General features: G+C 50.5%; 1 protein-coding gene across 2 annotated transcripts in view; it reads left to right on the top strand.

The window, feature by feature from the left end:
• Lmf1 (lipase maturation factor 1) overlaps positions 1–27,407 on the top strand; it is a 98,561-nt gene that overhangs the window by 33,742 nt on the left and 37,412 nt on the right. For both annotated transcript variants that reach the window (XM_033758671.1, XM_010620544.3), the window contains exon 4: positions 12,482–12,630. In XM_033758671.1, coding sequence (XP_033614562.1) covers positions 12,482–12,630 — 149 coding nt within the window. The remainder of the gene's footprint in view (positions 1–12,481; positions 12,631–27,407) is intronic.

Below are 27,407 nucleotides of genomic sequence, written 5' to 3' on the forward strand. Positions count from 1 at the left end.
AAAAAAAAAAAAAAAAAAAAAAAATCTCAGGTAATCTACAGAAGAGCCACGAGCTGCTTCCAGGCTGCAGAACTCTGGAGGATCAGTGGCAGCCAAGACAATGAGGTTGGTCCTGGCCATGCTGCAGGACCCAGTCAGGACAGAGCTGCCAGACCCTCCCAAGTCCTTGGAGTGTGTGATCCTGTGGGGACTCAGAGGCTGTTACAGCAATGTGTCCTGAGGCTTTCATTCAGTCTAAGTGCTATCTTATCCAGTGACCGGTCTCGCCATTGTCCCAACTTTATGTAAGACAGCAAGAGTCATGTTGTTTTAGAAATGAACTGTGGTCTTCACTGATGGAATCTCATCCTCCTGATGAGTCCTTTGGTGCCATTAAACCCATTTGGCTCACCTCAGGAAATGGGAAGTTCTCTTTTTCCCCTTTTGACTGTGCCAAAAGTAGCAATAATAGTCATCATCCCCAACAAAAATAACAGCCAAGAAACATCAAAGGACAAGCAGATGACCAAAAGGTCTGCATCAGTGGACATGCAAGGAGACCAGGTGCTGTTAGCATGAGCCAACAGCCTGTAGCTCTCTCGGGTACAGGGTGCAGGGTGGCAGCTTCCTCTTAGTCACCCAAGATTGGGTTGGAACAGAAGCCTCTGATTCCTTGATTAGTGAGGCCGTGTACTCTGGAAGGTGACCGGGGGAGTGCTTGTCTTAGTAGGTACCAGTCCCCAGGTGGTGGTCCTGGGTATGGGCTGAGCAGAGTGTAGGTCTGTGGAGCAGGTCCTGCTTCCACATGAGCCCGAGGGGTATCAGTCAGTTTCCCTGTTCCCAGTCTCAGTGTTCAGTCTCCTTGGACGTCAGGCCTCTTTAAAAACAGAGCTGCCGTTTTGCTTGGGGGAAAACTTGGATATTGAAATTGTTTTCTGAGTTATATTCCAAGGCTGAATCCCCACAAGAACTCACAAGACTTTGCCTGCCTGTGCCTGACGTTCCTCCGGAAGGAAGCTTTGCTTTATGGCCATGCTAGACATGTGGCTGGCTTCCCAGAGGTCCCAGCAGTAATGACCATGACCTGTGCTCCACTCAAAGCTTTGCCTCAGCGGCTAGAGGATGGCCACCGTGACTGTGACAACTGGAAGTTCATGCTATGTAAAAGAAGCCAGTGTCCCCACTGGAGGCTGATCCCAGTAGGTCACGGAAGAAAGGCTCTCTGATTTCTTACTCTTCAGCGGCAGCCTTTTTATGATGAAAGATACCCTGTGCCATCTGTCTGGTATGACCTAAGCATGAAGTGACTACCATACCCTCTGATTTACATCTAAGAAAGTGATTTGTTTTCACCAAGTCCTTTTAGGCCTGTCCGTGATTAAAAACAAAACAATGACGAAAGACCACATTGTGTCCTTGCCCCGTTCAGTCAGATGCTCTGACAAGTCCTACGGAGTGAGGCCTGAGGCTTTGCCTCCCATGAAAACTGCTTCCCACTTGCGTGGCTTGTCGAGCCTGTTGCCTCAGGTTAGCCTGTGCCAACACTTCTCCCCAGGTAGCTGGTCTGCTGCTGCTGTCAGGGACACTGCGGAGCTTGGTCAGAGAGAGTCTGTGTCTTGGGGAAGACAAGGCAGCCTCCACTCCTGTTTTCGTAGCGCTGATGGGGTCACCTGCCGCTCTGGAGGCCACAAGTCAGTTTCCTCTAATTATTTTGGAGACTTGTTTGCTCGCAGTTTGATTATCATGTGTCTACTCTTTCCAAATTCTGCTTATGACTCACTGAGGTTCTTACACCTGTAATTTATGTCTGTACCAAATTTTTGGATACTTTTTGCTAGTATTTTCTCAGTTTTGTTCTATCCCATGTTCTCTGATTGTGATTACAGGTGTGTTAGGCTTATGTTCTCTTCATCTTAAAAACCTGTCTTCTTCAGAATGAGTAATCTTGACCTATCTGCACGTTCACTGCTCTTTGCTCTCTCTTCTGCATTCTGCTGTTAAGCTTACCCAATAAACTTTTCAATTCAGGTATTTTATTTTTCAGTCCTAGAATGTGTTTGGTTTCTTTTTTATAGTACTGTTTTTCTGTGAGTTTTCTCCTCAGTTTATGCCATAGAAATGTGTTTTCTCCTTGTCCTCATAGGAGCTTCACGGTTTTAGCTCTGATGCTCGCATCCTTGGTTCAGGGTAAAACGCACAGGATGTGGCTCACCCTCAAGGGCCGTGGGGAGGAAGGCAGTGCTGATGTCAACTGAGGACAACAAGTATTAGGTGCAATGGGATCTGGGGCCTTGGAAGGGAGGAGGCCCAGGCTAGAGCACTAGGGACCTATCGGGGTGCCAGTCACTCCATCTTCCCCCTGAGTGTCTGTGGTCACTGTGTGGTTTTTCCCTGCCTGTGCAAGCCTCATTCTCCACCCTGTGGAATGCATACCTTGGTGGCCCAGAGTCAGTGATAGGTGGACTGCCCCCAGGAGCCTTTGGCTCTGGTGCTGCCTGTCACAGAGGGATAAGGCTCTCACAGGTAGGAAGGCGCATGGCCACATGCTGCTGCAGAGGCCAGCAACGTGAGGAAGAACAGTGTGTCTCTCATAGCTCCCAGCAGGGCCACTCTGGGTGGGACGGAGGCCACGAGACTGCCGCAACCTCTTCCCTACCCTTTACCTCTGCTTGGCCGTGACCACTGGTATAGCCTGAGCCTTGCCCTCTGCCCTCTGCCCTGACCACTCATCTGGCCTTACCCTGACCACTACCCTGGCCTCTGTCCTGGCTTCTGCCCTGGCATGGCCCATAGGGAGAGGTATGATTTCCGTCTGCCGCCCCAGTGTGCTTACCTTAGCGGTCTTCTGGCTAACAAGCACGTTCTGTGCTAACTGGGCACACCAGACGCCAGGTGTGGTGAACCCAGCCATCAGCTACATCCAGGATGCCCAGAAAGGTCAAGGAGAGCAGCGTCTGAAGTTCAAAGGGAAGGCCCCACTCTTCCAACATGGCTCCCACAGACGCTATATTGGGTCATTGACTCCCTGGGCTCCCCAGGTTCCAGGAGCCCAGCGAGGACAGGAGACTCTCCCTTGGGTAGAAGTGGCACTGCCTGTGTATATGGGCAGGGTGTAGGTGTGTGTGAGCCAGCCCAGCCACGGTTCCAGAGTAAGCCACCCAGCACCCCGGTGCCCTGAGTAGTTATGCCCCCAGAATGGCTAGGAACTGTTCCAGACCTATGCAGTCCACTGCGGGGACACGGGCCTCACACAGCCACTAAGATTTACATTCATTTGAACCCAAGTTTAAAATTTTAAATTTCCTCCCCATTCTGACAGATGGAGCCTGGGGTGGTGTGGCAGACTTTCCTCGGGCTCTTTTGGGTTGATCCGTGGCTGGACAGGCTGTGGCTGATCTCCATGCACAAGAATCAGAAGACAGAGTAATGAGCTGTGCCCTATACCCTGATATATATTAAATATTTGGAATATATTAATCCAAAAAGATCTGTGTCGCTAAGTCTAATTTCCCCTGACAGGAAGCACTTTTGCATTTATCCAAAAGCAGTGAAGCCAGCTAAGGTCATTACCACCAATGTCATTTCCAGGCTAGCACTCGTCACCTGCACAGGTCTGAGAAGCAGGCACCCTGGGGGCTCGGAAGTCTGGTCGTCACAGCAACCAAGCCTTTTTTAAAAAAAACAAAAAACTTTTTCTTTTGGCAACCAAGTATGAACAAGCATTGTGACCTAGGGCTGCCACGAGGGTCACCTTGAGGGCATTTGTGTTACAGGGTCACTTCCTGTTTTTCTGCAGAGCCGCGGACATCCTTAAAATACGGTACTAACAGTTTGCTAAATGCCTCATAATTGGAGGCTTGCAGCCTGCCATAATTCTGTTTAAAAATGAAACCTTTAACCAGGTCTTTCAGAAACACTTACTTGCTAGAAAATGCTTTTCTATTTAGATCTGATCTCTGACATAGTTTCCCCCCCTGCTGGCTTTCCTCCCAACTGTGTGGTGTTTCTCCTGAATTTCCTGGCAGCAAGAACAGCAGAGCTCACAGAATATGTTCTCCTGAGTGACACGTGACCTGAGGCTGGTGGGCTGGTGGGGTTTGTGCGCATCTGGAGATTCCAGCGCAGAGCCTCGCTCAGAACAGCCCAGGGCACTGCAGCTGGTCTGGACAGGCAGGAGGAGCAAGCCGGCCTAGCCTTGATCCCTTCCCTCAGGGACACCCATGGGGTTAGTATCTCCCAGCACCCCAAGGGCTGACTCGGGACAAAGTTGAGCAGTACTGTGTGACTGTCCTCTGAGATGCAGGAGCAGCCAGTGGCCTGGGCAAGGCCCTTCCACAGTGTCCCACGAGGTTGCTGGTGTATGACACCGCTTTCAGGGACTCGTGGCAGCAGGGAGTGGGTGAGGCTCCCTGGAGGCCACCTGCCTACTGCCCATCTGGGGCTGGGAAATGGTAGTCAGCAACTACCAGGCCAGCGTGCTCTGAGCCTGTTCATAGCAAGAGGACTCCTGTGAGCAGGGCTCTAGATACCCTCAGGACCCACCAGCTCTGTTCTCCAAACCCGAGGTTGAATCTCCATCACAGACACTGCTGAACTCTTAAAGATGGCTTTGCATAGCAGGATATACAAGAAAAGCACAGACACAGACTGTCAGAGGATTTGAGGAAAAAATGACAGGCATGAATCCCTGGGCTCCTGAGATATTTCCAGCTGAAGAGGGAAGGCTTCTTGCGGCCCAGGGCCTGGGAGAGGCCACGCCACCAGAGTGGAGGATGATCGGTCACTCTCTGTGAGGTCAGAGATATGGAGGGGTGGAGTCCCAGCTCTGCAGGCCCATGGCGTCCTCAGCGATGGTAAAGCCTGGGCTTCACCTCTCACTGGTCTGCACCATCTGGCCCAGCGAGGTTCTGTAGCCGAGCGCCTTCTTAACAATATGCAAAGCAAGATGTTGGTATGCTATTTCATAACTTTTCATCCTAAAATATAACCTATAAAAATTAAGGAAACTTTTAAAAGCTCCTGGCTCCCTCCAGGGCCATCATTAGAAGCCCCTGGGGTGGCAGAGGGCGGGCAGCTCAGCACTGGAGTGACAGCCAGTCAGGAGGGAGCGCTTTGCCCCTTTCTCCCTGTTTTTAACGGCAAAGCTAATGGATTTCCTGTTTCTCACGTGGATGGTGGCTGTCACTTTTGAAGGATCCATCTGTACTATATTTAATTATTCTTTTTTATAAGTAGCTGAAATAGTTTCAGTGGAGCTCATGAGACCTGGTTGGCATTTTCTTTCTAGAGTGGCCATCGAGAGATGTGCCTCTGAGATGTTTTAAATCACATCTTGTGGCTTGGCTTTGACACAGTGACTCTGGCTCTGGGTGACATCTCCCCTCGTCTGTGTGTGATGCCTGCTATCCCTCTCCAGCCCCTGGCCTGGTACCAGCTCAACCTTGAGCCTTCAGTCCTCATGGTAGCCCGGTGTCCCGGCTGTCCCTGGTCCCAAGGCAGAGTGACACTGAGCCCAGTAGCTGACCTAGAGCAAGTGACGGGACCCAGGGCCCAACATCTCCGCCCAACAAGAGGACACAGAGTGACGGTCCATGGCTCATGCCCCACCCAGGGGCATTTTGGGCTCTCACTCTCTCTGCTTCAATACCCTGGGCCCTCTGCCCACCAGACTTCAGAGCCCTCCTAGGCCACTGGGCTCTCTGTTCCTCTTTGTGCTCAGCCAGCCCCAGGCCCTGCATCCAGTCTCTGCAGTGGCAGCATCTGATCCACTGTGTGTACTGGTCAGAGGTTGTCTTAAAATTCCAACCCTGTCACTTCCTTGTCTCCCACTGACCTTGCCTGCCGAGTGCTTTTGGTGTTCCCCTCAGCTACCTGCCTATGTGCTCCCCACCCCTTGGTGGATGAGGGCTCTTCCCTCCCCACCCAAGGTCCAGAGCCAGTGACAAGCGCAGGCCAGAACTCTGGGGAAACCTTCAGCTCTCCGAGGGTGACAAGTCTTTCCTGCTCTTTGATGCCCCTAAACAGAGAGAAGCAATGCAGACCCCATTTCTGTGTTAGTTTTATTTTGGAAGCAGGCGCCTCTGAGCTCAGCTAAGAGCCCCAGTCTCTGGGCTGCCTGGCACACCCTCCCTCACCCAGTATCTGGCTCCTCCTGATTATTCACCACTACCCAAGCCTGAGTGTCTTCTCACTAGTTCCCTTGGGATCTTCAGAGCAGCCAGCTCTGTGCAGCCTGGGTCCAGGATGAAGCTTTACATTGGTTGGTTTAAAATAGTGGATTTTAAATGATGAAGCACCTTGCTGTCCATAGATGGGTTGTGTGAGCCCTTGGGTGCTTGAGAGAAGGCCCTTTCCTGAGCCAATGCCAAGGGTGCTGAGGAGGGAGCCCCCACCCAGGTCTGGAACTTTGCATTGAAAACTGCATGATGGCTGCTTCATTTTCTGCATGGCACCAGTGATTGCCTTTGAGATATGGATCAGAGAAACCATGTTACCCAGAGTTCACAGTAGCAGGAGGGAGAGAAAGGAGAAGGGCAGAGAGCACACAGCTGGCTTTCAACTTGGAGAGCTACAGTAGGTTCTGAGGGCAGCAGGGAAGGAAATAAAAATCCTTCCTCGGGACACAAGAAGTGGCAGACTGGTACTGTTTCACTCCCCTGACCTGTCACGGCCTGTGATGTCCCACTGTATTTCCTTCACCCAATGCTTGAGCTGCTTATACATGCTGCGGACCTGGCATTGCAGCAGTTGGGGTCTTTCTTACAGAGACGTTTGCTTCTTGCTGGAAGTGGTCACTGTGCGAACTTGTCCTCAGTGCCCAGCCTGTCCTGTGGTCTCCGGTGATGGTATATCCTCCCCTCTGCCCCATGCCACAGAGAAATAGGGTTCCAGAGGGAGCCCTGAGGTGTTCCAAGAGGTACCGCAGGGTGCTGCCTTTGTTTGTAATAGAGAGGCCTCAGGGCTGGGCAGGATGGTGCACACCTGTAAACTGCCCCTAATCTCAGCCCTCAGGAGGCTAAGGTGGGAGGGTTAGAAGTTTTGGGCGAGCCCGAGTTACACAGTGAGTTCAAGGCCAAGCTGGACTATGTGGTGAGACCCTGTCTGAAAAAGGAAGAGAGGAAAGAAGGAAAGGAAAGGAAACAAGAGGTCTCGGGATCTGGACAGTGCGCCTGCTCTGTGTTCTCTGCACCCCGGACTAGGCTGTGCCTTTGCTCACAGCCCATCATCAGTAACTTCCCTGTTTCCTGCCACTAAGGTCCAGAATCTTAAATGTTCCTGGCAGATTGGCGTGAGGCTAAGGCCAGTGTCATTTTTGTGTGTCTCCCTCTTCTCAGTTTCCCAGGCCACCTGTGAGCGACAGTACAGCTGATGGCTGCCACCGTGATACCAGCCAGTCTGCAGTCACGGGCGCCCTGCTGCAGGCGGGAGCCACTTCCTGTGGGCTTTGGCGTGCCCACACCTGCATAAATGCCGCAGTGGGTGTGGCTAGGGCTGAAGTGCCACCCTTCCCTGTCCCCAGCAAGCTGGCCTCTGAGGTCCCCAGCACACCACCCAGGCCGTCTGCACTGCTGTGATGTGCTCTGCCTGAACAGCTCACAGTGGCATTCTGTGGCGACAGGGAAGTGTATTTCCCTGGAGCTGAGAGCCCAGCTAAGGGCATATCACATGAGGCTAAGAGCCTTGGGGGCTGCACTCGTGGGTTTCTAAGCAGAAGTGTGCCCCAGCAGAAGCATGATAGAGCGCTGCCTTGCGACTCCATGCCAAATGTGTGCCACTTCCTCCACCTACCGGCTGCACAGGTATGTCAACAGCATGCAGAGAGGTTTTCCAGACAGGCAGGTGGCCATGGTGGCCAGTGTGGGCCATGACTGGGCTGGACTAGTGCTGCTGTGGCCTGGCCTCCTCGCTCTGCACACCAGTCTGTATGGCTGTGACTGCCCATCCTGCAGTCCGCTATGACGCTAGAGGACTGGCTGTAGCCATAGCTAGCCGATGTCTATCTCTGTCAGCACTGAGCTAGATGCCCTCCATAGCCAACCTGAAGGTGGCACCAGCTCAGATGTCCGCTTCCCCCACCCAGGGAGGGACATCCTTGGAGACGGTGAGCAAGTGACCCTCAGATTGGCACTCCTAGAAGACGCACAACTCCAGTGCTCCCACCTGTCCCTATGGACAAGGCACTGTGGCCCACAGCTGCCTCACAGGGTCCTGGAGGCTCCAATTTCTCAGACTTCACAGTGGGGTGCACCCTGCTCTTGTGTGTGTATAGCTTCTCAAACAACATTGGTTCAGTGTTTGCGTCACTGGAAACATAGGCAGCAGATACAGAGGTGAAGGTTACAGAACTGGCCACATGTCACCCATGAGAGCCATCTGCATGGGGTTCAAGCTAAGATCTCCTGGGCCTCTGCTGATGGTCACCTGACAGCACCCCTGGCAGGACCTCATCCCCAACAGGTGTAGTGCTGGGGAACAGCACATTCCCCAGCCTTGTGGGATAGGCAGGGCCCTCCTGAGCCGAGAACCCGGGGTCACCAAGGTTTCAGTGGAAGAGCAAAGGAGCCAAGAGCCTTATCCTCCAAGGGACCCCGCATGCAGACACTGTGATGTGTGGGACTCGCTCAGCCAGCATAGGCCCCTGGTGGAATTTAGCTGTATTGGGCTTTGTCCTTCTTATTCCCCCACATCCTGCAGAAGGTGCCATCTACTCCCATGAGGACCCAGTGTGTTAAGCAAGAGCAGCTGAATGACCCTAGTGCTTGGCTGCATGGCCCCTGAAAGCCACCCCTGGCAGCGTTCGGGTTATTTATTTTTTCTGGGGACTCACCCTCCACCACACTGGAGCAGGGAACAATAGCCTTCCTTGTGCACACGGTACAGCTGCTAAAACTCAACAGGATCCCAGCAGAGAAACAAGCAGGAGGGGCTCCAGCTTTCCCCTTCCGCAGGGTCCACGCAACCCTATCTTCCCTTGGGAGGCCACAGCGAGCCACTGTGTGACCTTGGGGTGTAGAAGAGGGAAGGGAGTTGCACCATGAGAGACCCCGGGCCTGGCTTGGCAGCTCTGCTCAGTCTGAACAGGATGGGAATGTTCCATCCACTCAGGACACCACAGGAGGTCTGAGCAAGCCCTGCTGCACACAGCCACCATCCTGTGAGATAGCTTGTCTCCTGCTACCCCTACCCTGTCATCCTGCTTCCTGGCACCTAGGTATGGCTCTGGCTCCTGCATTGTGTATCAATCTTTCTAACCAATGTCACTCTGGATACCAGAATTCTACTCACATTTGCATAGTGAGGTGGCACTCAGGCAGTAAACTCTGGGGAATGTGTCCACACCCTAAAGCTAGGAGGCTCCTTGGTGGCTACCACCAGATCAGCTCCACTTGCCCCAGTTGGTGAGGGGTCTCAATGAGGCATGGATAGTAAGCTTTCAAAGATACAAATAGCCTGCTTTGGCACATGTGCCTTAGGTTCACCACCACTGGCACAGGGTGGCAGGGTGAAGCCACATCTTACTTCCAGCCCACAGCTACCTGGCTGTTCATGCTGCATGGGGAGAGACGTGCTCTGCTGGCTCCTGGTTCCTGAGTTTTCTCACCCACAGAGTACCGAATATTAGAACACGTGGGCTTTAAGGTTTGTGTTAGCCCGCTTGCAGTTGCTGTGACAGACTACCTGAGAATAACAAGAGAGGAAAGGTTTATTTTGGCTTACAGTTTCGTAAATCTCATTCCATGGTTGGCTGGCTCCATTTGTTTTTAGATGTGTGGTGAGGCAGAAACAACATAGCAGAAGGGCATTGCAAAGGAAAGCTGGTCACCTCATGGCAGCCAGCAAGCACAGAGAGGGAGAAGAAAGAGAAAAGCTCAGGTGGAAAGGCCAGGAACAAGATATCGCCCCCCCCAGGATCCGCTCTCCCTTCGACTGGGATCGTACCTAAGTTTCCAGCACCTCCCATTATCTTACTGAGTTATGTACATCAGTAGTCCTATGACTTCCCCAGAGTTCGTCACCTGGCACCCCAGCCTTGAGCACGTGACCTTGGGGACAGTTTAGGTCCAAACTATATCAAGGTACTTCCTCAGAACTTGTCACCCCCTACCTGGTGCTCACTGTCCCACTTGCCAGGAGCTTCCCTAATCTCTGTAGCCCTCCCATCATAAAATTGCCCAGGTTAAAGACACACCCTCTGTGAAATGTGCCCAAATGTAATGCAGATTGTCTCAAGATAAAACTGGAAAAATTGTTATTCAGGGGGAGCAAAGTCCAGCCTTTCCTGGTTGATGCCAAAAGAGGGTTTGAGGAAGTCTGGGAGCCCAGGCCATAGGTCTAACGCGCAGGGCAAGGAAAGCCCTCAACAGCCATTATTCTAAAGTCCCAGTGCCAGCTCACTGGCATCTTCCACATCTTCCTCTGGAAACGCAGTGGGAAACTGGGGTGAGAGGCTGGTGCTGCTCCACCTGTAGGTGGCTGCTGTTCTGGTCTTCTTCACCTGGACAGTCTGCTCGTCCCAGAACTTTCTGTAAGCAGGACCACAGTGAGGGCACCTCATGTGAATCGAGGCTCGCCTGGCACACTTTTGGGATCTGTCCTGATGGAGTCATGGTCACTGCTGGGTGGCAGGTGGGGGAGTGGAACACAGTGACTCACAGCAGGCTCCTCTGCCCACCCCAGAGCCATCCCTGTTTCTGGGTCTTGATGATTGGGCGGGTGCTCTGAAAGGGTTAGTGTGTCAGGGCATTGAGGCCCTCACCCTTTCTCCTGGGGTTGCATTTGGTGAACATGTACAAATGTATCATCCTGAGCAAGCACCAAAGGGCAGGGAGATGGGGGTTGCTCGCTTTCCTGCCACCCCAGTACAGCTACAGGCTTCCACTTTCTAAAAATGGATCTCATCGTGTAAAGCAGTTCAGATCTACAGAATTGTAAAAGTAGTAAAGTTCCCACATACCCAACACCCACATTGCTATTGTCAGCACCTGCGTTAGTGTGGTACATTCACTGCACTTTGTTAACTGACATCCACACTTTGTTCCCATTTCCTCAGTTTCCCCTAGTGTCCCTTCCCTAACTCCTGGTTCCATCCAGGATCCTGGTGACATTGAGTGGTCACGTCTCCTCCAGCTCCTCTGGGCTAAAGGTGCCTCACCTCCCTTATCTGTGCTGCCTGGACGGCTTAAAGCGCTGGTCAGGGTTTGTGAGACTCTTTTCCACCCGACCAGGATTGGTCTGTGCCCTCGTGACTAGACAGGTTGTATGTGTGTCTTCGAAGACTCAGGCGAGCACCTTCCTGCCACATCCTACTGTAGATGCATGCGGTGAGCCTTCCCCTGGTCACCTGTCAGGCCAAGCTGTGGCTGTGGTGTCCCCACCTTAGATGGCTTTCCCTTTCCCTCCTGTGCTCCATGGGAGGAGGAGGGTAGGATCTGTATGCTGTAAGGAATTCTGGACATGGGGATTTGTCTCTGGTCCCTGTTTATTTATCCCATCATTTATTGTCATTGTGGGTTCACAGGTTCTGTTTTATACTTGGTGTTATAACAGTATTAATTAGCTTCTGTTTATTAGCTTTTAATTTTAAAATAATTTATAATGTCCAGAAAAATCGCTTCTTGACCTTTTGGCTAAGATCAAGTATGATGTACAGAAAAGTTGCAAGGACAGCTGGAGCACTCCCCTCCATCCCTGGGACCCCGTGGCTCCCCCGCCATACTTCCACACACCTAGACTGATGCGCTGCGAGCTATTGATAGTCAGCGTGTGGGAAGCACGTGACCCTGTCTGGGGCCCTCAGAGCCCAGCTGAGAGCCTGGAGGGGATGGGAATCCCCAACAACCTGGATCGGTGGACTGGCCAGGGTAACGCCAGCAGCCACCTCCAGGGAAGGGTTCGCCTCATCCCAGTGTATGCGTGAGAACGTGGGGCTCACCTCGACAGAATCACTAGGGAGGACTCTTCTCATCAAGTCTGCCATGATGGTCTAGCGGAAAGCACAGCTCACATCCCCTACACACGGGGTTAGGCCTCCTGTTTCCTCAGGAAATTGACAGTATCTGCCATTCCCCAGCTCCAAGTCTTGTCCAGAGTGAATGTTGCCTTGCAATAGCGGTTGATTATCCTCTGCAGAACTATTCCCAGTGGACATTGTGAGAAGGATGCCCAGGGCTCTGTCTTTACATGCAGACCTCAGGACGGAAGGCCATGAATCCAAGTGTGGGCTTGGACTTGATGCTTTGAGGTGTCCTGCAGGGATGGTACGTAGCATCTGAGTCAGGCAAGGCAGGGCCTTTCCTAAAGTTACAGGCCTCTCTGGCCCAGGTCCTGGTTCCTACAAGCAGAGCTCCAGACCCTGGATTTCGTTTCCCATGGAGACATTCACTGACCTCTTGCAATTCTTTTCAGTCCTGTTTTAAGGACTGTTGCAGCTTAACTGAGTGTGTAAAGTGATTTTTCTATGCATTTTCTCCCAGTAACCTTTGTACATCTGCTGTTGTTCTAGGATGGGAGTCGCAGCTTCTGGAAACAGGGTTCCTGGGGATCTTCCTCTGCCCTCTTTGGACACTGTCCCGGCTACCCAAATATACCCCCACATCCCAGGTTGTCCTGTGGGGCTTCCGGTGGCTAATTTTCAGGATCATGCTTGGAGCAGTAAGTAGAATTTTTTTTATTTGACCTGTTTGGGAGGTTAAATGCCCTAGAACGTTCCGGGTGGCTCTATGGAGCTGTGCTGGTTGCTGTGGGCAGACCACGTCCTGCTGACCTGCACTGCCCTCTCATGGCCTGGCCGGTGCCGAGCACTGAGACTCTAGCTTTCCCAGCCATGGTCATCACTGGGAAGCGGCTGCTGCTTCCGTCCATTTCTCAAGAAACCCATTTCTCTTTCTCCACCCTGCCCTCCTGGCACATCTGAGACAGTGCCGAGGTCATTCCTAAACGATAAAAGTAACTCTGTTATGCCAAATGGGTGAATATGTTGCTGTATAAAGAAGGAAACATGTGTTCTGCAAAACTCGTACCAGGCAAGCTGTAGCTGCTGCTGTCCATGACCCCTGACAAGGGTTCTCTCTTGGGCACAGCTTGTTTGAGCCGGGCAGCTGCTCTTAAAATGTAGGTGTTCAGACATTTTTTTACGGTATGGGAAGAGCCTGTTATTTGGAGGCCCTATGATTTGCTGCACACTTTTCCTGGCCAGCTGACCTATCTATATGTGCTTGCACCCCACTGTGGACTTTCACCAGGCCTGTTTGGTACCTGTTTTTGTTTTTTAGTTTTTTGGGTACCCGGGATTGAACTTGGGTCCTTGGGTTTGCAAGGCAGGCAGCAGCACCACTGAGCTTAAGTCCCAGGCCCTGGTACCTGTTTTTATATACCCTGCTGCTCTCAATTCCACTGATGCCTAGCCATTAAGGTTTTCTTTTCTTTTTGTTTTCTTTATTTTTCTTTTAAGTACTTGAAATTGAACCCTTTTTATTTTTAAAATATTTATCTATCTATTTATTTATTTATTTATTTTTGAGACAAGAGTCACACTCTGTAGCCCAGGCTGTCCTTGAATTTATGGCAGTCTTCCTCCTGCCTCAGCCTCCTAAGTGCTGGGATTACAGGCATCCACCATCACACCCAGTCCTCAGCATCTTTTTTTGGGGGGGTGGGTACCAGGGATCAAACTCGGGTCCTTGTGCTTGCGAGGCAGGCAGCGGAACTACTGAGCTAAATCCCTGGCCCAGCATCTGTTTTTTGTTTTGTTTCTTTCTGAATTTTGAGACAGGGTCTTGCTCAGTTGCTAACTTTCTCAGGCTGGACTTGAACTTGCAATCCCACTGCCTCAGCTTTCCCAGAGTGCTTGGATTATAAGGGTGCCACCATATCTGACTCCACTGAGGTTTTTACAACACGACTTGAACGTTAAAAGCAGTGAGGGACCCCCCCAGAGAGGGACTTCTTGCCTCTTGGGATGGACATGTGCAGGTGGCTGCCCAGGCTGGTATCCCCTTTCATTCTGCTGTGCTGCCTTAGGCCTTGGCTCCAGCATCCCTACCCTAAGAGTGTCATCTCAGCGACGGTTGATGGGGCACATCACGGCTCAACACATCATGTGAAGAAGCTAAGAAGGCGGGTGGGTAGCTGGGGATACCTGACAAGTTGTTTCTGGGGCCATGGACTCTCCAGTAACCTTCCCAGATTGCTGTTTTTATGGATGAACGTTGGAAACCGCCGATTCCCCAGATCCCACTTGTGCTTCACTGAGGCTTAACATCGGGGTGCAATGCCCTCTGGCTGGCTACTTCCCTGTCTCTTCTCGTGTGGGCTTAGAAGGTGCTGCAAGCAGCCAGTGTGACCTAGGCCACAGCCACTCATATAAGTGACCAGAGCAGCCCCCACTGGCCATGCCCTGCCCAGGTTAGGCACGGGAGGGCCCACAGCAGCCCAGTGGGAAGGCAGGTAGGGATGCCGGAGCCTCCGAGAAGCAAGTGGAGCTGGTGTGGCTGCTAGCTGCCTGCCTTAGGGGAATACAAGTAATACAAATAGTTGCAAGGCACTGTTGGATTCCGGCAGTGTCTGTGTTCCGATCCCACAGCAGTAACCTGCTGTTTCCAAAACCACAGGGCGCTGGGGAGAGAGGTGGGTGCTCCTGTTGGGACAGTACTCAGATCCTTCACTGTCCCTTGGGATGGCGCAAGTGTTCTAGCCAGTCTGTCTCCCTTGGACTTCAGCTCAGGCTGCTGCCACAGCGGGTGCCAGTCAGCACAGGATGTTTGAAATGTTCCAAAGACAAGTGGATGGAGTTTCCTTAGGTGACTCAGTGTGACCTAACAGCCCCGGGGTAAAGCTTAGCTCTGGAGAGAATTCTAGCCCTGCAGAAAAGTCAAGTTCTAGGGAGAAGCCTACCTCCATGAGAAGCCCAACTCTAGAGAGAAGACAAACTCTGGGGAGAAACTAAGCTCCAGGGAGAAGCTGCCTGGAGAGAAGCCCAGCTCTAGGAAAAACCTGGATCTGTGGAGAAGCTGAGCTCTGAGAAGCCATGTTCTGTGGAGAAATCCAGCTCTGTAGAAAGCCTGGGCTCTGAGGAAATCTTAGCTCTGCAGCCAAGCCCAGCCCTGAGGAGAAGCCCAGCCCTGTGGAGAAGCCCGGCTGTGAGAAGGAAGTTGAGTCCTGGGCAGAAGAGCTCTGCAGAGAAGCTGAGCTTTGGTGAAGAAGCTTAGCTCTGAGGAAAAGCTGAGATTTAGGGGAGAAGCCAGGCTCCAGGGAGAAGCCCAGCTCTGGGACGAAGCTAAGCCCTGGAAGAAAAGCCTGGGCCTTGAGGAGAAACCGAGTCCTGAGATGCCCAACTCTGGAGGAGAAGCTTAGCCTTGCTCAGAATCCTAATTCTGGAAAAGAAGTCAAGTCCTGAGGAGAAGCAGAGCTCTGGGGAGATTCCCAGCCTCGTGAAGGAGCCCAGATTGAGGGGAGAAACTGAGTCCTGAACTCAGCTCTATGGAGAAGCCAAACTTTAGGGAAGAACAGCTTTGAGGAGAATCTGAACTGTAGGGGAAAAGCTGAGTCCTGGGGAGAAGTTTGGCTTGGGGGAGAAGCTCAACTCTGTGGAGAATGCCACCCCTAGGGACAAGCCACGCCCTGGGGAGAAGCCCAGTTCTAGAAAAACTGTCAGCCTGCTCTGTACACAGTTCTGGTGCCAAGAGTTGAATGAACCCCCAGGATGCTTGGCAGAATGCAGTAAGTCATTAGCACTTTCTGAAGTGCCTTTTATGGCATTTTGATTGACTGTTAGCACCAGCTGGATAAAAATTACCAGGTACACTAAAAGGTATAATTACCCGACATAGTCTTAGGTTAGATATTATTAATCTTTCTTCAGTGGGAAGCAGAAAGAGTGTTGAGTTGATAAGAGATTGGCAGCTGCACATCCCTGTCTGTGAGGTGGGCAGATGTGGCAAGCCTAACCCTCCTGTGACTCTGCCACCTGGTTTAGACTTAGGGCTGTGCAATTGCTAAGAGTTCTGCTCAAGCTGGCACATGGGGTTTGGTGATCTGGCAGTCTCGTGTGCCCTGAAAACTGGTTACTTCCTTGGAGCTGAGTCTCAAAGGGACTCCCATGGCCTGGGTATAGGAAAAGCGCAGCCTATGTGCTTGGCTCACCTGGATGTGGGGTTTGCCCTGTCCCCAGGGGTCCCTGCACATATCATATCCATGTGGCTGACACAGGCTGTCTGCTTCCTGGAAGTCCAACTGCTGTCACATCAGACCTGCACAGTGTCGGTGGGGTTCTCAGGGCCCCACTAGGGCTTTTGAGGAGACCACATTCTGGGCCATGGGATAAGGGGGAGGATAGGTAGAGAAGGGCGAGCATGTTGGGTGGAGGTCACTGAGAGTGAGGCTTTGTGTGCGGGAGAGCTCTGTGAGGGACGTGGCCTCACTTCTGCTAGAGTCTGACAAAGAATTTGGAACCTCAGTCTCAGCTTGAGAAGATGTCAGCTAGCCCTCACCTAAGGCATTCTTCCAAATCATCCACCAGCATTCGTAGCAGTGTCAAAGTCACAGGAACCAGGAAAGACTGAAGAAGTCGGTCTTGGGGAGAGGTGCAGTGTGGCACTGGCAGTAGAACCCTGCACAGAAGGGACATTGGACAGAGACGGGTGATATTCAGATGAGGCTCTTGGTTATAGCCATCCTGACAGGTATGCGGTGACACCCTTATGTGGCTGTGGTATGCGTCCTCCTGATGAGGAGGGATGCTAAGCCCATCTTAGTTACTTTCCTCATTGCTGAGACAAATTATCTGGCACCCAAGTTAAAGGAAGAAAGGTTTATTTTGGCTCTCAGTTCGTACAGGTTTCAGTCTGTAGTCAGCTAGCTCCACGGCAGGTTGGCATAGCAGAGAGACATCACAGAGGAGAAACAGTTCGTGGCAGGTAGAAGACAGCAAGCAGCAAGCAGCAGAAAGCAGCCCTCTTTCCATCCCTTATATTCTATCCAGGCTACACACCCTTAGGGCATGTAGTGCTCACACCCAGGGTGGGTCTTCCCCTTATCCATGCCCAGAATTATGCCAAACCAATCAGTGGACCAATTTAGTAATTGCACACTCTGAATCTCAGTATCACACACTTAAACCCAGCATCACACATTCTAGATCCAACCTCCTCTGAAAAACCCCACCTATGATTGCATGAGTCTTTGGGAGAACATCTAGACATAAGCCATAAGCCCCTTTGGTTTTTTTGGTTTTTTGGGGGTCTTTTTTTTTTGGTTGTTGTTTTTTTTTTTTTTTTTTTGGTTTTTTTTGACACAGGGTCTCACTATGTAGTTGAGTCTGACCTGGAACTCACTATGTAGCCCAGGCTGGTCTCGAACTCCCAGCAATTCTCCTGCCTCAGTCTCCCGAGTGCTGGGATTATAGGTGTGCGCCACCATGCCTGGCTCCCTTTGGATTTTTAATTGGATTTTTGCTATTTGTTTTTAAGAATTCACTGTATATCATTAGCATTGACTGTTACCAGATACATTGTTTGTATACATTCTCTCCTATTCTGGAGTTACCTTTTACCCTCTGTTGGGTATTTTCTTTGCTGTGAAGAAGCTGGTTAGCTAGAGTCCCAACTGTGTCACTTTGCTTTTATTGCCACTGCTTTTCATGTCAAATCCAAGAACTCACTGGCCAGACCAATGTCAGGGAGCTTTTCCATCTCCTCCCCAGATAGGCTGGTTTCAGCTCCTGTATTTGCCCTGCAGTCCATTTGGGTGTTTTTCTAAGTATGGTGTAAGATAAGAATCCTGTTTCATTCATCTGTTGTTGCCAAACCGTTTGAGGAGAGACTATCCTTCCCCTGTGGTGTGTTTTTGGCCCCCTAAGGTTGACCCTCCGTGTATAGATGGGTTTATTTCCAGGCTCTCGGTTCTGACCATGTGCCCATGTGTCTGCCCCTCCCGTTCTCCATTATGGTCTGATTAACATTCCTTTGTGGTATAGTTTGAAATCAGGAAGTGTGAGACATTCCACATTGATGCACTTTCCCAGGACTGCTTTAGCTATCAGCGTTCATAGTGTTTTGTGGTTCCATGAAAAGTTTAGGATTTTTTTTTTTTTCTCTGTTTCTGAGGAAGACACTGGTGGAGTTTTGATAGGGATTGCATTGAACCTAAAGATGACTTTGAGTCATATGGACAAAAAAGTGCGGATGAGGTGCGGAGAAAAGGGAACCTTTGCATTCTGTTGGTGGGAATGTAATTCGTGTAGTGATTATAGCAAACTACAGAGGGTCCTCAAAAAACTGGAAGTACAACTGTCGTATGAACCAGCTAGCCCATTTCAGGCTGTGTATCTGAAGGAAATGAGATCATCGTGTTCGATAGAGCTCTGCCCTTCCATTTTATCACAGCACTTTTAAGGGCTGGGGATTTGGCTCAATGGTTCCACTGCCTGCCTCACAACACTGTTAGCCAGGTCACAGAAACAGCCCTAGTGTCTGTCACAGATGGATGGAGAAGGCAATTGTGAGGAATGTGCATGCTGTGAAAAATTACTCAGCCATAAAAAGGAGATCCCGTGCCAGCACTCTAGGAGACTGAGGCAGGAGGATCACAAGTTGGAGCCCAGCTTGGGCCAATTAATGATTTAGTGAACCCCTATCTCAAAAAAAATTTTTTTTTAATTCTTTAATGGGCTGGGAATGTAGCTCAGTATGAAATCCCTGCTTTCAATCCCCGGTTAAGAGCAAGAGATCAAAATTTACCCTACTGTTTCTGACAGCATGGATGAACCTAAGTGAAAGAGGCCAGAAACAGGAAGACAAACAATGCATGATCTTACTCGTGCCACATCTAAAAGTGATCTCAGAGTCAGGACGTAGAGCAGTCACCAAGGTCCGGGAGACGGGAAACGGGGACACGCCAGTCAAAGACACCAACTTCCCACTCAAAGGCCAAACACTTCTGGGAAAGTAGTGACCACCATATTGTTAAGATTGCCACATTGTCTCCTCGGGATTCACTAAGAGTGGATCTCCTGTTCTCATCACACAAAATAAAACACTATGTGTGGTGATAGAAATGTTGAATAACTTGGTTGTGGAAATCATTTCACAGTGTATATACTGATAATCTATGTCTTAAATATATGCAGTTTTATTTGTCAATCATACCTCAATAAAACAAGAAAAAAAGTGAGGAAAAAAAAATACAACCGAAAAACAGAGCCGGGCATGGTGGCACACACCTGTAATCCCAGCATTTGGGAGGCTCAGGCAGGAGGATCACTGTGAGTTCGAGACCAGCCTGGGCTACACAATGAGTTCCATGTCAGTCTCAACTACATAATGAGACCCTGTCTCAAAAAAAGCAAAACAAAACAAACAAACAAAAAAACCAAATTCAAGTAAGGTTCATAGTTGAAAGTAGTATCGGATTAACAGGTATACAAGAACTCCATACTACATGTACAACTGTCCTTCAAGTTTAAGATTTTTTACAAAATAAAATGTTAAAAGGAAGCATGCTCAACTTTATGACATAAATTAAGCAACTTAGATGAAATGGTTAAATTCCTTCCAAGACTAACCGATTGACAAAACTGACAGAAAAGAAATAAAAATTCTGACTAGTTCTGTGACTTGAGATGATTAAAATGAACAATAGGCTCCCCTCCCACTAAGAAAATTCTGAGCCCAGGAGACATCACTGGTGAGTCCTACAAAATTTCAGAGGAAGGAATCCTCCTGCTCCTGGGATGCTCAAGAGATGGGAAGAAGCCCTCCCCACATGCCACAGGTCTCCCTCTGAAGAAGAGGGGATCGTGGGCTCCCCCGAAGGCCTCAGCAGGTGAACTTCGAAGTATCTAAAAGGAAAAGCAAGGGTCTGTCCCCTGAACATATGGCCGGCTTAACACTGAGAATCTAGCACAGCCCACCATGTCACCAGATTAAAGGAGAAAGGCACCAAATGATACAGTCTCTTCAACAAATGTAGACAAAGCACCAGGCAACATTAAACACTCACTTGTGATTAACAAGCTCAGGATAGGAAGACATCTCCTCAGCCTAGTAAGAGATAACCATGTCAACTGCCTGTAGCTGACTGACACCTGCCCTACAACCCAGCATCTCCAATCTAGCCATTGACCCCAGAGAAGTGAAAACATGTTCACAAAATTTCCACAGGGATATCTGTGGCCACACAGTCCACGGGAGCAAGAGGAAAAGTCCATAGTAGTAGAGAGGTTAAGCCAGCATGCTGAGTTCCCACAATGGAAAGAACAAACTGGATGCACGAATAGCCAGAGAGAGCCTTAAGATTGCACCCAGAGGGCTGGGGATTTAGCTCACTGCCACAGCGCCTGTCTCACAAACACAAAGTCCTGAGTTTGATTCCCGATACTGCAAAAAAAAAAAAAAAAAAAAAAAAAAATTGCACCAAGGAAGGGAAGTGAGACACAAAAGAGCATCTCTTATTTTGAGACCTAATAAGAGGTCACTGCACAGCTGAGGAGCCCAGGAAGAAAGACATGGGCCAAGCCACATGGTAAAGATGCTATCCTTGGTGACAGTGTAGAAAGCAATAATCCCCCTAAGCCAGCTTGTCTATGAAATCCGTTGGTTGAGCAACAGACTAAGCCTATGTGCCTTGCACCCTTGGAACACAGTGGGCTCAGCCAGACATTGCAGCTGGGACAGATGCCATGGAGTGCTGGCCACTGCTACTCTGCAGCATTGGCGCCCACAGGAGTCTGTTTCCACTTCTGATCTTGGTTCCATTGATGTGGAGGAGGCCTTAGGAGATGGTCAGTTGGGGGACCTGACCTATCAAGGAGAATGCAGATAGCCCCAGGATGTGCCTGTGGGGACCTGTGAAGGTGCCTGGTGGCTCCTGACATCAGCCACTGCCCTGGGTCTCAGCTGCTCACCCCAGATGTGCAGCTGGGTGAGCTGTGCTGTGGGGCTGGAGTCACCGTGGTGACCACCCTCACCATATACCGTCACCATGCCCCGCAGAGGACAGTGCAGGACAGTGGCCTCAGGAACAGAGGGAGGAGCCCAGGGCAGCCTCCAGCTGCAGGCCTGGTCAGATTAGAACAGCGCCAAGCACTCTCCTCCGAGCTGCCCCAGGTGGCTTGAGGTGCCTGTGTTGTCATCTCATTCACAGGCTTCCCAGCACTGTAGGCTGAGCAGAGGCCAGCATGAAATTCCCACAGTTCACAGGGGCAGAGGAGGAGCAGGTGCTGGTTTCTCTGCCCTCCTTGCTTCCAGCTCCAGGGACAGCACAGGCATGGCTTCCCCATTCCAATGGACATCAGCAGCTTTCCTTCTCACTGCACTGAGACCTTCTCTGTGCGAGCCGTGGGCAGTGTTCCCATGTTCCCTTCAACCACGTGGAGATAGAGGCTCTTGCATTTACAGAAATGGTTAATGGTGTAGGTGTCAGCCGTGGTGTCTAGGATGATAGATTGCCTTTAATTCTGCTCTTTTTTGTTTTATTTTCTTTTGAGACAGGGTCTCACTATGTAGTTGAGACTGACCTGGAACTCACTATGTACCCCAGGCTGATCTCGAACTCACAGCGATCCTCCTGCCTCAGCCTCCCAAATGCTGGGATGACAGGCGTTCCCTACCACACCCAGCCTAATTCTCCTTCTTAAAGAAAAATACTAATGTACTTTGTTCTCCGTCCTGTTGTTTTGGACCCTGGGAGGGAGGGGCAGGTTTGTACACACTTTCTATACCTCACAGCAGCACATCAAACGCTGTCTGCAGAGCCCAGGCTGCTTGTCTGGGGAAGCTACATCCTGTGTTGGGCCAAGGATGGATTTTACATGCAGCACTGTGGAGCCAGAGCTGTCAGATTCCTCTGACTTGTGAGACCTGCTGAGAAAACAGCACTCCACCTCTGGGCCTCATGACCAGAAACAAGGTCCTTCTTGCTGGGGATTCTCAGACCTTCACAGCACCCATGGGACCACTTGTGCTTCAGTTTGACCTCTAGAGAGCTGAAACGCTGAAAGCCAGTCTCTTTCTGCCCCTACTTCCTGCCTGGAGGGGTAGGTGTGCAGCTGCTCCAGCCACGTCTCCTCTGTCCTGGTAGAACCTCTTTTAGCGTGAGCTTTACCTGAAGAGGAATCACAGTCCCACAAGATAAAGTGAAGCTAACACCGGGCGTGGTGGCGCACGCCTGTATCCCAGCACTCGGGAGGCTGAAGCAGGAGGATCGCTGTGAGTTCGAGACCAGCCTGGGCTACATAGGCAGTCTCAGCTACATAGTGAGACCCTGTCTCAAAAAATCAACAACAACAACAAAAAAAGATAAAGTGAAGCCAGAGGACTTGTTACTCTGGAAAACCGCAAATTAAAGATACCACATACAAGGGTTTCCCAGAGTTGTCAGAGCAGGAAGGAGATGGTGGCCTGTGCTGTGGATTCTACCCCTGGGCTGGACAGCCGAACCTACACTAGTGCCTTAGCTGGCCTTCACTCTGCACCGTCCCTCTGTTATTCCTCCCACAATTATGCTACCATTTCTCTTGAGAGTAAGTTAGTTTTATTTTACTTAACATTTTAAGAGTTAATTTGTTTAAATGTTTATGAAGTAAAATATGAGCTAAATGAACAGTTTTCAGTGAGAAACACATATTTACCATGGCTGGGATAGGTTGCTTTTGCATCATGGAGGTGACTCAGTGTGAAAGAGGGACAAGAGTGAGGCCACAGAGTCAAAAGTGATTGAGGATTAGCATCCTGTGTATTCACTGACATGACCCTTTAGGCTGCAGAAAACAGGCTAGAGGCCCCTTTCCACACAGCTTCCTGCTTCCACTTACTAATGTGCACAGCCTTGACCACTGCACACCTGTACAGCTTCCAGCTCGGTGGTGCTCCCACCTGGCTGGGGCGCCAGCTGGCCGGGCCTTGTGACGCTCCCTGTGTGAGCTGTCTCTGCCCTGTTAACACAGAAGAAGGCCACCTCTGAAATGGAGAAAATATGAACTCACAGGAGCAACAGCCTTAAGTCAATACTGAGCAGAAGCAAAGGACACAGCCAGCTGTGTGACAGAAGACACCACGGGTCTGAGATGCTGCCTCAAGGAGTCAGGTTCTAAAAGCCTTAGGCCCCCAGACTTGACAGCATAGATGATGTGGGCAGATCCCTTGAAAACACAGCCACTGAAACTGAGACCGCAAGAAAAAAAAGAAGCAGGAAATCTGGATAGCTGTATAGCTGGTGAAGAAATTGGATTTGAAATAAAAAACTATTCCAGAAAGAAAACTCTTAGCGCAGATGGATTCATTGGCGAACTCTGTCACATATTTCAGGAGGAAATAATGGCAGTTCTACACACACTCTGCTGGAAGATAGTGGAAGAGGGACGACTTCCCCAGTTGTTTTATGTAACCAATATAACAGTGATACCGAAACCCAGTAAGGAATTAACAGAGAGGAAAATCGGAATCGGAGCCCAGCATCCTTCATGAACAGAGGCACAAAACTCCTTTAAAATTGGCAAATCAAAGCTAATAATAAAAAGGAATGACTTATCCTAGGAACACGGGACTGGTTTAACATTTGAAAGTTGGCTAATGTCATTTGCCAGGGAAACAAAATAAAGATTAACCAGTGTTACCATCTCAACAGATGCCAAACAAAAGTGTATGGTAAAATTGAACAGCTATTCATGATGAAGACTCAGCATGGGCTGGCACGGTGGTACACATCTGTAATCATGGCACACTGGGAGTCTGAGGCAAGAGGCTGATGAGCTCAGGTCCAGCCTGGTCAACTCAGAGACTTAAAGATATCTTGCCTCGCAGTGGTAAAAGCCAGAATCCTAGTTTTCTGAAGGTAACAGACTGGGACAGGCAAAGATTTCTTGGACAAGGCACAAATGTATTAACCATTAAAGAAAACAATGTTGATAGGTGGTAGTTTGTGGATGTGAAAATTTCGTCACAAAAACCCCATTCATAAAATGAATAGGCAAGTCACAGACTAGGAAAACATTTGCAGCACATATGATGAAACTCACATCTAGGACATACATACATCAGCAATAAAGTCGGGGGGAACAAAAGAACTTTGCAAATGAGGGTACAAGATGGGCCAGTGAGGACCTGAAAGCCATGGGACTCTGCTTCACCCAAGAGACAGGCTGACTAAAACACAGTCAACACCCAGCACAGGTGGGCATATGGGCAATGGGAATTCTCATTTGCGTTCCACTCCCAGGAACATAGTCAGGTACTGGCCGTCATGTGGCTCTCTGATCGATGCTGGAGACCTCCACAGGCCCATCGAGGACAGACATGGTGCATGTATAAGATAAAAGGGGCCAGCCTTCCATGGTGAGGCCGCAGGGTGGACACTGCACAGAGGCCAAGGTGTACCTGGGTGTGTGTCCGAGAGGGTGACGTCTTAGGACAAGCTGGGCTGGATTAACCCATTTTCATTTACCATCTCAACAGGTGCCAAACGAAAGTAGATGATAAAATTCACGTGGATGATCACCCACAAGGATCATTCATGATGAAGACTCAGCATGGGCCAGGCGTGTGAGGCAAGGGGCAAGTGGGGCACAGAATTGACCAGACAGGGGTCGGAGAGAATGCTCTCTGGTGATGGAAATGTTCAGTATCCACGTGGGCCGTTGGGCCTGAATCTGCTTCTTTGCAGCGTCAGATCATGTGAACTGAGTGTGTGAGATGGAGCGTTTAGTTTTGCATAAATCATACAGAGCCTTCCAGTGCCAGAACAGTTAACAGTGACATTGTGAGGTGCAGCCATGGCAACTGCACACGTTGCTGGTGATGGACAACTGCCCGTTACAGCTGCCATTCGGACAACCAGAAGTGTGTTGTGTCAGTAGCCAAGGCGGGGCCGGGGACAGGATGTGAAAAAGTGGCCAGGCAGGTCTTACCATCTCATCTTCAGAGTGGCCACGGTGCTGGCTACCAGAGTGCAAGAGAGGCTTTGTGCTACCTGAGCTCAGGCAGCAGTAGATCTCTCAGAACCTTGGGCCCAGCAAAGGGCAGGTGTGCTGACGGAAGCCTTGTATGGACAAAAAGTATAAACAGGCGGTCACAGGGAGAGGAATGGAGAGAGATTTAGGGGAGAGAAGAGCTGGCCACCCAGCAGAGCCTGCACTGGGGTGAGCAACAGCCCAGCCCAGGAGCAGTGGACTGGGTAGGAAGCACTGAGGATGGCATCCGTGTGTGCCACCTCCCCAGCCCCCTCCACAGTACCACTCACTCACAGACACTGCCCATCGAGTTCCACCATGGTCCACTCAGCCCATGGGACCTGCCTGCACCGTGTCACCGGGTGTTCTAGACCTGGCCCAGCCTAATCAAAGAGCTCCTGGGCACTGTCCTGCGCTGTGTGGGAACAGCAGTCCTAGACAGCACCATCTCCCATACTACAAACCTCTTCTAGACAAGCTGTGGTGTAGAGCGCATGGTTGGGCAGAAACAGCGAGTCTCTTTACCTCCACGTCTGTGCCCTTGTTTGCCAGGATCCACGGCAGAGTGTACGACATTGCAAGGGGGGTGCTTTGATATTTGCTAGTGAGTGATCAAAGCATCCCAGCATATACTACCCCCCCACAACACACACACCCCACCACCTAATGCACGAAGGGGGAACCAGACACGGCTGAGACACAGCGGGGCTAGCCAGGAAGCTCACCGGGCCCATTCTGACAGGCCCAGTGACTGTTCTGAACAGCACGAACCAGGATTATTTTAAAACCTGTTTCCATGTGAGCGAGCTCCGCCCCCCAAGCTAAGCTCAGGCCTGAGGGAAGTGTGGGATCGTGGGCGGCACTGAAAGGTTAGCACATAGGGTGGAGATGCCATTAGGAAAGAGGAGAGAGGAGCTCAGTAAGGAACCAAGACAAAAACAGGCTTTGATGTCACCGCTGGGCTCTTTCTTGGAGTCAGAGCGCCTCTAGTAAAATCATATTAAATATAATGAAATAAATGTCGGAACGCAGCCTGTCCCTTGAAGACCAGAATCAAACGGATGTCTTTGTCATTTCCCTCGTCCTGGGCGTCCCGACTCCAAAATGAGAGCAATCATTCTAATTTGTTTTATTGCATTAGCGTGGGCCGAAGCAGAGAAAAGGGGCTTTCTTCCACCTCAGTCATTCTTCATGAAGAGCTGCAGAGGGCAGACCTCTGACACCGGCTCAGAGACACGGTGGGAATTTTTGGAACATGATGTCTGCAGTGTCCTGACCTCTGGCCTCCAGCTGCAAACCTCCACCCCACGACCCCAAGCTGGGGCCCCTTCAAGCCTCTGATCTTCAGCTCTCTGTCTCAGTGCAGCCAGGGGCAGAAAAACAGCCTTCCGCAGGGGTTTAAAAGGCATCAGGCGCCTAACGTGGGCAAGGACCTTAAGAACCCCCCCCCCGCCCTATTCCTCGCCACCCCTCCTTGGGGGCGCTGACGCACCAGCGTTGTCATGGTGATTTTCAAAGCAACTGCAGGACCACACAAAACAGCTCCAGCAGCTACTCTTCCTGCGTGTGAAAGTTTCCATCCGGTGGGTTTTCTGCAGCCGGCTGTGCCTACCAGACACACCTTTGTGGACTGCTCACGAGATCACACGAGGGGTTCATTTAATCCCGTGTTGTCTGATGAAAAGGAAGATAGTGACCCTGAAGTCCTTTGGATTTTTCTAAATTAAGAAAAATATCACAGTCAAATGAATGAATTTTTGTGGTAGGGTAACTTGCTTAAGTTAGGGCAGCGGCCTCTAGCAAAAGTTGATTATTTACAAAGTTCTGAGTGTGCTGTTTTTGTTGGTTTGTTTTTTGGTACCGGGAATTGAACTCAGGACCTTGAGCTTACGAGGCAGGCGGCAGCATCACTCAGTTAAAATCCCCAGCCCCAAAGTTCTGAGTGTTTATGGCAAATCTGTACTTCAAGGGCACCAAGCTGCAATGAAAATATCATTCTTTTCATTATTTCTCCCACTAAACTGTTAGATCATGGTCAGTTTGGGGCTATGAGGTAGTGGTTTTTAGGTAGAACTACAGCATATGACTTCAGTCCAGGGCATTCAGGGCTCTCTACAGCCCTCATCTTTTTCCACTTGCAGCTCACAGAGGGTGCTGAGGCTCCACTCACAGGGACAGGGCTGTCCTGGGTGATCTGACCAGGTCTTTACTGGACCCTTAGGACACAGAGCCCCTAAGGTCCAGTTCCCCCCCCCCCCGCTGGGAGTTGAACCCAGGGCCTTGCCCATGCAATGCAAGCGCTGCACTACTGAGCTACATCCCAGCCCTTGGGCACAGCTGAACTAAGGGCAGTTGGTGGTGGCAGTTTGTGAGTCTGCAACCTAAGTACACTTGGGTGACACCGCCATCTCTAGTAGCAGTTCCCTCATCCACAAAGGCTGATCTGGCCTGAGGTCTGGCAGGGACAGGGTGCTCTGGGTGACACCTG

The sequence above is a fragment of the Fukomys damarensis genome, unplaced genomic scaffold (assembly GCF_012274545.1).
Source record: "Fukomys damarensis isolate Sample0158 unplaced genomic scaffold, DMR_v1.0_HiC HiC_scaffold_34, whole genome shotgun sequence".
Taxonomy (NCBI): Eukaryota; Metazoa; Chordata; class Mammalia; order Rodentia; family Bathyergidae; genus Fukomys; species Fukomys damarensis.